At 35.1% G+C, this 13,953-nt stretch overlaps 1 protein-coding gene and 1 pseudogene across 1 annotated transcript in view; both read right to left on the reverse strand.

The window, feature by feature from the left end:
* Window positions 1-3,368: 3,368 nt before the first annotated feature.
* Window positions 3,369-3,481, reverse strand: LOC124516879 (uncharacterized; annotated as a pseudogene).
* Window positions 3,482-6,104: 2,623 nt separating this feature from the next.
* KYNU (kynureninase) overlaps window positions 6,105-13,953 on the reverse strand; it is a 110,887-nt gene continuing 103,038 nt past the window's right edge. The window contains exons 14-15 of the mRNA XM_047084437.1: window positions 9,012-9,242; window positions 6,105-6,713 (exon numbers count right to left, since the gene is read on the reverse strand). Coding sequence (XP_046940393.1) covers window positions 6,576-6,713; window positions 9,012-9,242 — 369 coding nt within the window. The 3' untranslated portion in view covers window positions 6,105-6,575. The remainder of the gene's footprint in view (window positions 6,714-9,011; window positions 9,243-13,953) is intronic.

Below are 13,953 nucleotides of genomic sequence, written 5' to 3' on the forward strand. Positions count from 1 at the left end.
AAAATGTTGTCAATTCACTCAGCAATGTGTTTTTGTAGTTGGTCTTTGAGTCAAGATCCAAAGAAAGTCCACAAATTACATTTGCTTATGTCACTTTAGTCTCACAATTAAGAGATCGGTCCGCCTTCACCTGTCCCCAGTTCATGCCACTGACTTATTGAGGAAACCCAATTTGCTGTCAGGTGGAAAGCCCCATATTTGCTTCTTTGTGGGATCACTTAACTTGTTTCTCTATGCTCTACAATTTTTATAGACTTGAAAATAGCCCTAAAAGTTTGATTGGATTCAGGCTTATAAACCCCTGAGAAAACTCGTAAGTGATGCTGTCTGCTTCACATTGTACCACACCTGGGATACAGTGACAGTCTAGTATAGTGGTACCAATTTTAATCAGTGAATTCAAATGGTGACAATCTGATGCCCCACTACGTACTTTTTCGTTAAATTTTCCTTTAATGTTTGATCTTTGAATCACTTATTATATTAAGAGTTGAAAATAATTATTTTCTGATTATATTATTCCTCTTAAGTATTAACTGTAATTTTCTATAAAGAAATGTTTTTCAAAACTAGATCATATTTATGCTACTATATTTCTTTTATCTAAGAAAGAAATGTGTGTGTTATAATTATAATATTATAGTATATATACCTAGAGATTATATATAGGTATTATTTATATATTATACTTGGTTATTATACTTATTTATCATATATAGTTACATACACATATACATAATATATGTACATATTATAGGCATATATTATGTATAGGCAATACACACATATATTTACCTAGATTCTACATATAAGTATGACTTCTATTGCATGTGCAAAGTAATAGAAGGATAAATCAAAACATGAAAAAATACTATGGATAGTGGGAGGGAGTAAAGTGAGAGGACTAGGGACAGAATCCAGGCCTTTCTGAGTATATCTTGCTTTGAATAGTTGAAGTTTAAATTATCTAAGTATTTTACACAGCTTTGACTACACTTTAAAATTTAAAGAAAATGTAAGAAAATGGAAAAAAAATTCCCAAGTACTGAACCTAACTATATAACGCAATTGGTGCTATAACCATATACAGAGAAGTTATTACATTGTTTCTAAAACACAGTAATTTGTTGGGCACCTGGGTGGCTCAGTTGATTGAATGTCTGACTTCAGCTCAGGTCATGACCTCGCGGTTTGTGAGTTTGAGCCCAACATCAGGCTTGCTGCGGTCAGCACGGAACCCGTTTCAGATTCTCTGTCCTCCTTTCTCTCTGCCCCTCCCATGCTCATGCTCTCTGTCTCAAAAAATAATACACATTTAAAACACAGGAATTTGAATTACTATTCCTGGTGAGATGTAGGCTAAGATATTTAAAAAAAAGCTTCAAAGTACTTAAAATGCTTTAATAATGTTCATAATTTGTTATTATTAATTCTAAGACTATGTACATATACATATGATAATTATAGTATATATTACATATGATAACACTAGTAATTAATATTATAGAACCAAAATTTTCTACATTAAGAGATAAAAATATAAATTTAAGTTAAATAAAAAATATTTTTCTTATATTGAATGTAAAATATGAATATGAAATAAAGATATAATTTCTCTTAAAGCTATGTAACTCTGTCAACTGAAAATCCTGGAAACTATGATTAACTAGACTATAATGAGCACTCTAACTGTTAAGATTATGGCTACTAAATACCATTTCCTCCAAAGGAACTGGATATTCTTAGAGAAATAAGTGATGTCAAGGTTGAGGTAGGAAATACACAAGGTAAGCCTGAATCTTTGCACACCAAAAGCAATAAAAATATCAAAAAAACAATTAAGGTAATATCAAAAGAACTCAGGAGTCATATTGATTAGTCAAAAATTGGAAAACAAGAGCATTAATAAGAAAATTATTGCAATAAATCAAAACACATCATAAATGTTTAAATTAATTTGTTCATAATAATCCTCTTTATTATTTTGTCCTTTGAAAATACATCTTGGTACATCTGGGTGACCCAGTCGGTTAAGCGTCCAACTTCAGCTCAGGTCATAATATTGCGGTTCATGAGTTCTAGCCCCCATGTCAGGCTCTGTGCTGACAGCTCAGAGCCTGGAGCCTGAATCAGATTCTGTGTCTCCCTCTGTCTGTGCCCTTACTCCGCTAGTGTTCTCTCTCTGTCTCTCAAAAATGAATTAAAATGTTAAAAAAAAATAAGAAAATACATCTTGCTGAGATTAAAATACAATGCTACTAGAGGGCAGGAAACAAATTTGACATTTTGAAAACACGGAATACAGATGCTAATGACCCACATAAGCATCAAAACCATCAGTTTAATTACAGGATGCCTTAATCCAGTGATTTCCAATGTTGTGCTTTATAATATGATGCTTTCAGGGTGTTTGCAGGTTTCCTTCTTTAGATGATGCAAAAACCCATTTACTTCAAAATCAATGCTCTAGCAATTTCAATTTATGGAAAAAACGCATAGCACAATTTGAATATAAACTCACATAATTTTGAACACAACAGTAAGTAGGAAGTTACTGAGAAAAAAATAACTGTAGAAAAAGTTTACTTCCTTAATTTGAAATTTAGTTGTTGACCTCACACCCAGCCTTTTCCACAGTCAGTTTTGTATAATAAGTATAATTTAGTGCTACACAAACAGCTCTATGTAGTACAATAACTCCCAAGGGCATCACTGTAAAAGAATTGTATTTATATAAATGTGCATGAGTTATTAAGAAGCACAATTCACTTTCTATGGAGAAAACAGAAAGTGCATAATATTTTTCCTTTTTGGTCATAAAACATTTCATGACAGTTTAGAGCATATCGTGGGGGATTAAATTATTGAAAACACAAATAAAAATCAATGGCAAAAAAAAAGCCTTTTAAAATGAGATGGCATGAAAGTAAGAAAATTTAAAAACCTCAAAATAAAATAAAAGCAGAAACCTAGAAAGTAAAAGTATGTGTTGCATCCTAAAAGTGTCTGCCACATCCTAGAGTGATTGAGCTTCAGTGCTGATAACTAAATGGGACATTGAACAAGTTTAGAACCGACCACATAAATAAACTGATGGAAGAGCCCTTTAAAATGCTGGCAACCAAACAACATGTAAAAGGTCAGCAAGAAAAATTAGTATCTTCAGAGAGTTTGTAACTATAAATTGGCCCTCAAAAGGATTAATACATCCAATTTCATACTATCCATGTGATCTGAAAAACCTGAAAACAAAAATTTTAAGTGTTTTGGTGTCAGAAATGACCCTGAGAAATTGGCAGAACCAAAAATGAATATCTTTGGAAAGACTTTTAACACAGTTCTCAAAGAATTCCAAAGGAGTCAATATAAATGAGTAGTTTAAAGTTAACAAGCACAATATACACAAGGAAACAAGTATTATTTGTTAAACTGATAAGAACAGATACTACACTTGATCTTAGCCAAAAGGCCGAGAAGCGATTAAACAAGTATTATTTGTGAAAAACAACAGAAACAGAACTGAAATTTATCAGACATTGAATATAGGACTATAAAAGGCTTATGGTTATTAGCACTAGATGAAGGCAATGCTTTGTTAAATTGGGTTTCCTAGAAATAAAGAGCAATGTTTGAATTAATATGTTTTTTTTGAAACAATGCTCATCAGAAAAAACTATGAAAGAGGGAATATGGGGAGGGAAAGGGCTGAGCAAGGGTAAAAATCAGGTAATACTCTAGTCTTGTCTCAATCCATAGATTAAGGATGGTTTCTGAAGCATAAACAGCAGTGTATGTGTATCTCCTCATTCTGTTTCTCCTTCTACTTGTGTTGAAGTAGAACATTCATTCTGTTCTACTGAATAACATTCTTTCTGTTATTTTAGTAATCACCCTGGCTATGTAAGTCTGCATATGTAACAAAGGCAATCAATCAACAGCTACTATCCGCAAGGATTGAGAGAAGAGATCTCCCATTTCCTATTGGTTGCAATGGAAACTGGTACAACTAGTTTGGAAAAGAGTTTGCTACTTCTTAGTGAAGTTGAACATGTGTGGGTCCTTTGACCTGACGTTTTCACAGTTATTATGTCCTGGGCAAACTTTTGAATCTGTGTACCAAGAATGTTAGTAGCGGCATTGTTGCAATATTAAAGATATTGGGAAGAATTCAAATGTTCACTAGTAGTAGAATAAACTAATAACCCCAAATATATACGAGAACACTGAGCAGCAATGAAAATGGATGAAAATGGATAAATCTCAAAAACCTGACACTGAGCAAAGGAGGCAGAATATAAACAACACAATTAAATTTACATGAAGTTCACACACGGGCAAAATCAGCTAATATATATTTTATGGTGCATACATAGGTGTAATACTTCAATGGAAGTAAGGAAATGGTTAACACAAAATATGATTTGATGGTTATGTCTGGATTTGGGGAGAAATGGGAATGCAAGCAGGGAGAAAGGGAATTTCTAATGCTTTGTTTCTTAACCCGCATGACATAGTGCTGAGTATGCTTTAAATGGTTTGTATGTATAACTTGATGCAATTTTAATGTGATTAGCCTGATATTTTAGAATTTAAAGTTATAAGCACTACCATATACCTCCCCTTACTTGACCATCTAATTAATACCCTTGAGATTTTTCTTACAGTATCATCTGTTTTTCTTTCATAAAACTTACAGTTTGTACTCATATGTTTATTTGGGTGTTTATATATTTACTACCCATTTCTCCCACTAAGCTACATGCTCCCTGAGAGCTGAAACCATGTCTGTTTTGCTTACATCTGTGAGCTTCAAAACGATTTCTCCTACATGAAGTTGTATATAGTCGAATTTTAGGGTTTTGAGAACTTTTCCATCCACAAAGATGAGTTTTGCCAAAAGTTGGAGGCGGCAGCTTTGCTAAAGCAGTTATGCAACCACTCAAATAAGCAAGATAATATATAACTAGATTAGCACAATACATGGTACGTGGTGACTATTCAATAAATATCAATAGTTGCTGGCATTGGTGTCTGTCCTGCATGTTTTTATTTAACTCTAGCGGTTGTGTAAGTTATTTCCATTCAAATTTGTTCATCAGGGACAATGATTACATTGCAGTCACTCTTTCTTGCTGCCCGTGTATATAAATGTAGACTGTTTTGCCAATTCATGAGTAGTGGTTGCAGTATCAACAACTGAAAACCAGGGAAGTCCAACAGGGCTGAGTGTAACTGTAGTTTTCCTGGAGGAAAGAAAGGGCCATAGATTTGGGTTAGAGGTTGAGAGATGAAGCTCTCATTTGCTAATTCTAATTCTCAATTGCCAATATCTTGGGGTGATTTATTTCACTGTTTCAGAGACAGAGTAACATTTTCTATGGGGGGTGGAGGGTTGACCTGGGTGGCTTAGTCCATTAAGTGTCCTGACTCTTGATTTTGGCTCAGGTCATGATCTCCTTGTTTGGGAGATTGATCCCCACATCAGGAGCTGAGCTGACAGTGTGGAGCCTGGTTGGGATTCTCTCCCTTGCTCTCTCTCTCTGCCCCTCCTCCACTCACACTCTCTATCTCTTTCTCTCAAAATAAATAAACTCTTTAAAAAATAACCTTCTATTAAGAGAGGTTCCCATTAAAACAAACAAACAAACAAAAAAGCAATAGTGATAACAGTAAAAAAAGGGACAACCTTGAAAAATGGATTAGGATCCAAGAGTCGGTGGGCAAATAGGTTCAATGAGTTTCAACCAGAATTTGATGTGATGAGATAAAATGAATAATAAATAGCAGAGCACTACTGATTTATGAAACTTTTGCTTTTGGTATATATATACCATTAAAAAATATCATATCTAAGATGCTATCTATTCATTGTGAGAAGCGTGCTAATGTCAAGGATGGTAACATGAAAGAATGGTCAGTAGCAATGTAAGAATCATTGATTGAAAATTGAAAAAAAATTCTTCTTTCACAGATGTTGAAATATGATAAAAGTTTGTATATTAGAATCAATAAAATAAGACATAAACACATATAAATACTGGTATCTGATATTAAACATATTTCTTAGTGTGGACTGTGGTCAAAATATTTGAAAGCTACTACCCTAGAAAATGTATTTTCTGTTCTTTAGATTAGAGTTGGATGGAATACTGCAAAATCATACATATATCAGACTGCGAAATTACAGTGACTATAAGAACCTCTTTGGTAAATTAAAACTAAAGCGACATTTCTAAAATTGACACAAAAAATTGCACATATATTATGAAGTTGTCAGTCAAATTATAAATTAAATCAACATAAAACATTCACTGACCATGAAATGTGACAGCTAGCTAAGACTGTATACATAATACTTGGACCAATGAAAACTTTGATCCACCACGCATGGAGAAATTGAACAGACATGTGGATACCTCAGAACCCCAGACATTGAGAGAAAATATATCAGATCTTTCTGTAAACTAAATGATTCATTGCCAGTTATGTGCAATTGGTTTTGAAAAAATTTCCAATTATTAAAATGAGAACAAAAATAATAAAATATAGTAGCTCTTAGTACTACTTAAGTTGTTCTAGAGAACACTGGTATTTTTGGTTTCTGCAGAGTCAAGTGCAGAAGCAAGTAGATTGATAAACTTATAAACATCATGAAAAGAGTTGTAGAGAGGAACTGGAGCCACTCGGATGCCATCTGGATCCCGTTTGTCACACTGTGGTGGAGAAAATAAAGCCACAGGAATGTTAGCACTTTTCACATAATGAAAATCTACATTCAAGATAAAACTGCATAAAGCAATCATGCCGATTTCCCTAAAACTTGATATATAAGCCTTTTGTTAATTTTAGTAAAATACAATGTTTCTGTGTTATTTGAACTCTCCTCTTAATAGTTAAAATATGAGTGAAAATCATGAGGATCCACCAGAGTGCATTCCTTCAGCATTCATCCTCTTGAAGCATCCAGTAAGTCATGTATGCAATTTATCTGTGGGGAGACTCTAAGATCCTGGAACCCTTGAGCACATTTAAATGAATGAGAACTTTAGGGACACTTGGGTGGCACAGTCGGCTAAGTGTCCTACTCTTGATCTTGGCTTGGGTCATGATCTCACGGTTCGTGAGTTCCAGCCCCACATTGGGCTCTGCGCAGCCTCTTAGGATTCTGTTTCTCCTCTCTGCCCTTTCCCCTTGTGCTCTCACTCTCTCTCAAAATAAATAAAAAACTTAAAAAATAAAAAAAAATAAAAGGATAAATGAGAACCTTAAAAATAAAAGTAGATAAATAAAATGGGGTGCTAGGCGGCTCAGTCAGTTGAGCATCTGACTCTTGATTTTGGCTCAGGTCACGATCCTAGGGTTTTGGGATTGAGCCCCTCATTGTGCTCCCTGCTGAGCATGGACCCTGCTTAACATTCAATTCCCACCCCACCCCTGCCTCCCTCCCCAACTTGTGCTCTCTCTCACTTTCTCTTTAAAATAAAAAATACATAAATAAAAATGAAAAAAAGAAATGAATGATAACCTCTTTGACACCTAGAGAGTTTTAGTCAATTATTTTTACATAATCCTCTAATCCTTAATCTCATAGGTAAAGAATTGGCTGTATCCCTGAAATGTCATGAAATGGACCCAGATAATTTGGTCTAGCCTGAAGATCACTATTATTAATCTTTAAGAAACCCTCACTATGGGTTAGACAATACAATAAATTGTTTATTTGTGCTGGACTATTTAATTCCCATAACAAATTTTGGAGACAAGTAATTTGCACCCAAAATCCAGATGAGAAAACTCAAGCCAGTAGATGTGAGCGAACTTTCTAGGAGCACACAGCTTACAAATGGTAGAAATTGACTTGGAACACTAACATATGGATTTGTGCCTCTGGAATCTGAGATAACCTCTCCTCAAGAGTTTGTGGACCAGGACACCTGGGTTTCTCAGTCAGTTGAGTGTCTGACTCTTGATTTCAGCTCAGGTCATGATCCCAGGGTCATGGTATCAAACCCTGCATCAGGCTAGGCTCCATGTTGAGCATGGAGCTTGCTTAAGATTCTCTCTCTCCCTCTGCCCCAACTCATGCTCTTTTTTTTTTTTTAATTTTTTTTCAACATTTATATTATTTTTGGGACAGAGAGAGACAGAGCATGAACGGGGAAGGGGCAGAGAGAGAGGGAGACACAGAATCGGAAACAGGCTCCAGGCTCCGAGCCATCAGCCCCGAGCCTGACGCGGGGCTCGAACTCACGGACCGCGAGATCGTGACCTGGCTGAAGTCGGACGCTTAACCGACTGCGCCACCCAGGCGCCCCAACTCATGCTCTTTTTTTAAAAAAAGAGAGAGAGAGAGAGAGAGGACGACATGAGTGGAGCAATTCCTAAATTACATGGTTACTGGAAATAGATACACGACCACCATTTTTCCTGAAATCACCCTATTAACATTTATTTTCTTCAAGAGAATAGAATGACCACTTAGGTCCAAGCGTTTAAAAAAAAAATTATTTCATACAATGTTAACATCCCTGAGATGTGTTTACAGCTCTCTTCTTACTAAAATGACAGGTTTGAAAATGACTTGGCTCAATCAAACAACTAAATAAGACTGATTTTTTTCCTCCTCTTCCACCATATTATGTTCTGTAATTCTAGTTATTCAACGAACATATATTATTTGGGCTTTCACTACTAAAAACTAGGGAAAACATGTCCTGATTGATTATGATGAAACCATTTTTTTTCCCTGCTCAAACTGTAATAAAAAGAATGAATAAATTATGGAAGGCTGGTTCCTCATCCAAAATTTGTGGTTTCTTCCCTTTTATCCCTTTTATCAGAAATGACAGATCTCTATGCCCTTCAATTAACACAGTGACACATGCTTAGCTGACACATAATCTATCCTCTCAAACTGACTCATGAAATAACATGCAACAGTGAATTAACCAAAGAACCCCAACGTGCCACCCAGAGAGAAAACCTGGTAGCAAAGCAAGAGATATACTTACAACCACTCCTCGTTTTTCTAGTTCTTGGAATACATATTTTATTGGAATAGAAAAGGTTAGTGTTAGCTGGCAGCCACGATCCTCTATGCAGGATGGAGTAATTATGTTCACAAATGGTCTCTTGGTATCTGCTTTATCTTTGTTACAGTAATGCTTGATCATGTATTCCAGATAACCAGTTAGCAAAACAGATTTTCTCCTCAATGCTTTCATAGTCGCTTGCTTAAAGATCTACAGAATGAGAAACAATCAGATTAACAGTGTCTTGTTGATCTGCAAAGAAGCAAAAATTAACTGAAAAAAAAAAAGGAAATGCGCACTTTTGACCTTTCCAAAAACATCCCGTTTTAGACTATCCTTTGTAAAAACATATCCTCTGTTAAATGCTTGGCCGTTAAAAGCCAAATGGAAAGGTTTCCGTGACAGAAAAACTGTATAAATGTCATTTAAACAATACTTGCTAAAGAAGAAGGAAAAGTAAGGTACTATAGTGTTCCTATACAGTTACTTTACATTAGCTCAGTATAATTAGTACAAGTAAAACATACGTTAATAAATGCATTTAAAGATCATGAAAGTCAAACCTTTTCCCCAAAGCCATTTTACACAATCATAATCAAGAAGACTTTTTTTTTGATTCTGATACAAAGTATTTTGGTCCACACCAAAGTGTAAGAGTTAAACACTCATGTATATATGGAAGGAAGTGTTATCAACATTATTTATAATTGTTTTTACTCATTCCTAAATCTCCCCAGCATAACAGTAAGCAAACAAACAGTTAAATAATAAAGCTAAGTTTTGTCAGTCAGGGAAACAAACCATGAAACCATAGTTATTCAATGAACATATCTATTTGGGCTTTCACCACTAAAAACTAGTGAAAACATGTCCCAATTGATTATGATGAAACCATTTTTTTTCTGTTAGATAATACATATGTTAGTACTGAGGCAGTTAGGTTTGCTTCTCTCTCTCTCTGTGTCTTTCTGTCTCTCTTTTCCTCCCTCTCTCTTCCTTTTTATCTTTCCTTCTTTCATCATTTTTCCCCCTGCTAAACTCTAGCACTGGTGTGAAAATACTGCCATTTGCTGCCTGAAGTTTCTTATATTAAGATGAGTGACAAGTGCACACAATAACTGGTATTGGAACATTAGAGGTCAGAACAGACACGCTTTTCTAGCTTATCTCTTAAGGTCAAGTAGAGTTTAAAAATATATCCTACATATAAGAACTGAATGAACTGCAAACAGAGCGTGATGCACTGGCATGTCACTTAATATCCCTTTTCTGTATCATGTTATGCCACAGAGCTAAGATAGGGTCACTCAGTGACATCTAGACTTTATGAAGCTTGTGAAAATAGTTATTTTGGTATATACATGTGGCATGTGTGAGTAGGCATTCTAATAGAACTCAAACCATTTGGGCAAATGACCTATATTGCATGAAAGGTATGGATTTGGCTGAAGGAGACCAAGGGAGTTGTATTGATGGTAACAGTACCCAAGGAAAAGAAGAGAAACAGGATAGAATGGTATCTGTCTCTCTGCAGCCAGATGTTGCAGACTATGGAAGAGAGTTTGCTACAAGTAGGGTTTGATGTCTGTTTCAGAAGACATTCTTCAGAAGACAGAAGCCTGTTTGGATCAAGAGGGCCTGAGTCTAGAACCAAATCTCGTAAAGGGCAGGAGCAGGGACAGGCAAGGCACCACCCACATGTGGTTTGGTTGCCAGGATAGGAATAAAAGAATAGGAGAGGAATTTTTCCAATCTTCTCTTTGGACATTAATAGTAATTCAAGGTAAATTTCATTTATAAATAATTCTGAAAAACTTTCTGGTTCTACTATAAGCCCCATAAGAGACAGGTAAGAGCAATGTGCGAAGTACTACCTTTAATGATATTTCATTTGTGTTTATAGGTTAGTAAGACTTGGGGGAATATTATTTAACTTTATTGTTGTTTTTTTTTTAAGGAGATTTTGTTCTTGCAGATTTCTCTGATAACTAGAAACTAAAGTTAAATTTTTTTATGACGGTTTCAATTTTGACATACTGTTACTCTTTGATAATGAAATAACTTTAAGATATGAAACCATTTTCCATCATTAAACCGCAGTAAGGGCAGCTGCATGGTTAGGCACTCTTAAAATCCTGTCAGAGGGTGTAAAGGTCTCTTTTGAGGCATCACATAAAAATATTAAGAGGGGATAATAGGAGTTAACTGGAGAATAGAATAAATATCTTCTTTTCTTTTTAGCTTCTCATTATTTCTATGCTTTCAGTATTGAGAAAGGACGATTTTTTTAAATAAAAAAATGAAAACTGTAGGTTAAAAATATTCAGCTTATAACAATTCTTGGCAGAGTTTCAACTTCTCGGGTTATTTTTCTTACTGAGCAAAAAGAATACAAAGCTAGATAAGTTAGATAAGTTTAAACAGGAAAAAGAAGTATAGCATGACATTTTCAATTGTTGCATTTTTTTCACTTCAGTTCTTAAAATTGGCTGCCTAATAACTTTCTAAGGAAACACATAGTACATTTCTCCTTATTTGATTTGTATTTAAAATTTTTTTAATGTTTATTCATTTTTTGAGAGGGAGAGAGAGAGGGAGAGAGAGAGAGAACCTGTATGCACATGAGGGAGGGAGGGGCGGAGAGATAGGGAGACACAGAATCTGAAACAGGCTCCAGGCTCTGAGCTATCAGCACAGAGCCCAACGTGGGGCTCAAACTCATGAAATGTGAGATCATGACCTGAGCCAAAGTTGAACGCTTAAGTGATTGAGCCACCCACGTGCCCTACTTGATGTGTATTTTAATTGAACACTCTAATTTTGTATTTTGGAGCTATTTACTTCATTATAAATTCATATACTGAAATGTTCTAAAAATTGTCTACTTATCATTGCATGCAAGTATGACCCTACAAAATAAAATAGATGTATTTTTAATTTCAAGTTAGCAATTGAAAAGATTGAGGAGACTTCTGAAATACTCTGGTCTAAACATCTTCATCTTAAAAATGAGACAAATGAACTCAAGAGTATATATATAGTAAAGGGAAAGTTGTCACCTGTCTAAGGTCATACTTGGTGCCTCAGTGAGGGATACAGTGTATGCCTCCTGGTTCCTACCTTAGTTTCTATTGATCCACATATTTTTATATGTAAAATTTGTACCATATTTTATCATATGCATTTGTACCATATAAATATATAATACAAATGATTAAGAGCCACTAATATAAACAAAGGACAGTTTGAAATTGATTACAAGGTGCTATTTTTCATGTCATCAATCAACTGGAGGCACATGTCATTATAAACAAAACCATATTAATACTTGTAAAAAATCACTGTGTTGCAAAACTGAGATCATATCCATCCATGTACACTGATTCTTAAGTTTAGAATCTCTCCTCTAATTGGTATTTGACTATGCAGAATATTTTTTGAAAGAGAAGTAGCTACAACAAAGACAGGCACTGTGATTCATGCATATTTCTCTCATTGATTCAAACTTTTTCAATCACCTATCTCTTTCAATGCAATAACTTAAGCACAGTAGCAATATGATTGCCACACCGATGCTTACCCACTTGGCATCGAGGGAGTAGAACATTTTAACAGTTAGGTAAAGAATAAGAAGAATGACATGCATTGTTTTGTAATTTCAGAATTTTGCAATTTATGATGGGGAGGAAGAATTTCAACACTTTCTTCAACACAACTTTTGCTTACCTAATGATAATTTTGGTTAGAATGTAGGCTTAGCAGTGAATAGCTTAAGTACAGTATTTCTTTCTTTTTTCTTTTTTAGTTTTTATTTATTTATTTTGAGCAACAGAGAGAGCATGAGCAGGGGAGGGGCAGAGAGAGAGGGAGAGAAAAAATCCCAAGCAGGCTCCAGGCTGACAGTGCAGAGCCTGGCACTGGGCTCCATCCCACCAACCTGAGATCATGACCTGAGCTGAAATCAAGAGTCAGACGCTTTAACCAACTGAGCCACCAAGCACCATTTACTTAAGATATTTCTAAGAGGCTCCAGAAAAATACTTAAGCGGTAAGAGAAGTACATATCCACACTTGTGGCCTTTGGGATCCTTTTGTTATTTGTTTAGATGTTAAAGAAAAAAAAATCAATCAATCTTCAGATTCCATCTGAAAATAAAAACCTTGTCTAGGTGGCTACAATACAGCGTAATACGGTGATAAATACTTCCAAGCTTTTTATCATTCAAGCCTAGCCTAGGGGACTAGTGGCAGGAAAATTGAGAATGTGACTTCTTTTTCATGGCAGAAGGGGTAAGTACTTGACACCACCCACTGCGAAAACATACCAAAGTTAGAGTGTCTAAAAGAAAATTTCCAGATCTGGCTGAGAACTCATTTGCAAAGGTAAGGAAAATCAGAGGACAAAACGTCAAGTACCAGTTCTTCCTAAGGTACACCTCGGTGCTTTTCCTATGGTAACTCACCTTCTCCCTGAGACAAACTTGCAAAGTGAGAAAAACTGTGTATCATTTTAAAACGTTTAACAGAAGTTTTCTCTGAATAGATATTATAAAAATAATTCAAATACCATTATCTGACTTGCTAAGCAGATTCTATCCCTCCTCACCCCCCAAAAATTTTTAAAAACTTTTTTTCCCACTGGCTGAAAAATCTTGTTACTGGGTCTATTTTCAGTTTAAAAAAAAAAAAAAAAAATTTGCCAAAAAGTGAAAACAACACAAGCTCCATCTAGTGGCCACATTGAGTAGATGGTCTTTAAATTGAGATGAAGTGAAATGAGTTGATTACCACTATCAGTGGCGAAGTTCTATTAAAAAAAAAATACTTTACATTGCCATCCAGTGGCCAAAGTGAGAAACTGCTATATGTGTTCGCAGAATCCTAAAATTTAGGTTTAGAGATTTTGGAAGTCTTTATCTAG

Source organism: Lynx rufus, unplaced genomic scaffold, assembly GCF_022079265.1.
Source record: "Lynx rufus isolate CCGP_SWC_20201006 ecotype Redwood Valley unplaced genomic scaffold, mLynRuf1.p SCAF_2, whole genome shotgun sequence".
In the NCBI taxonomy this organism is placed as follows: Eukaryota; Metazoa; Chordata; class Mammalia; order Carnivora; family Felidae; genus Lynx; species Lynx rufus.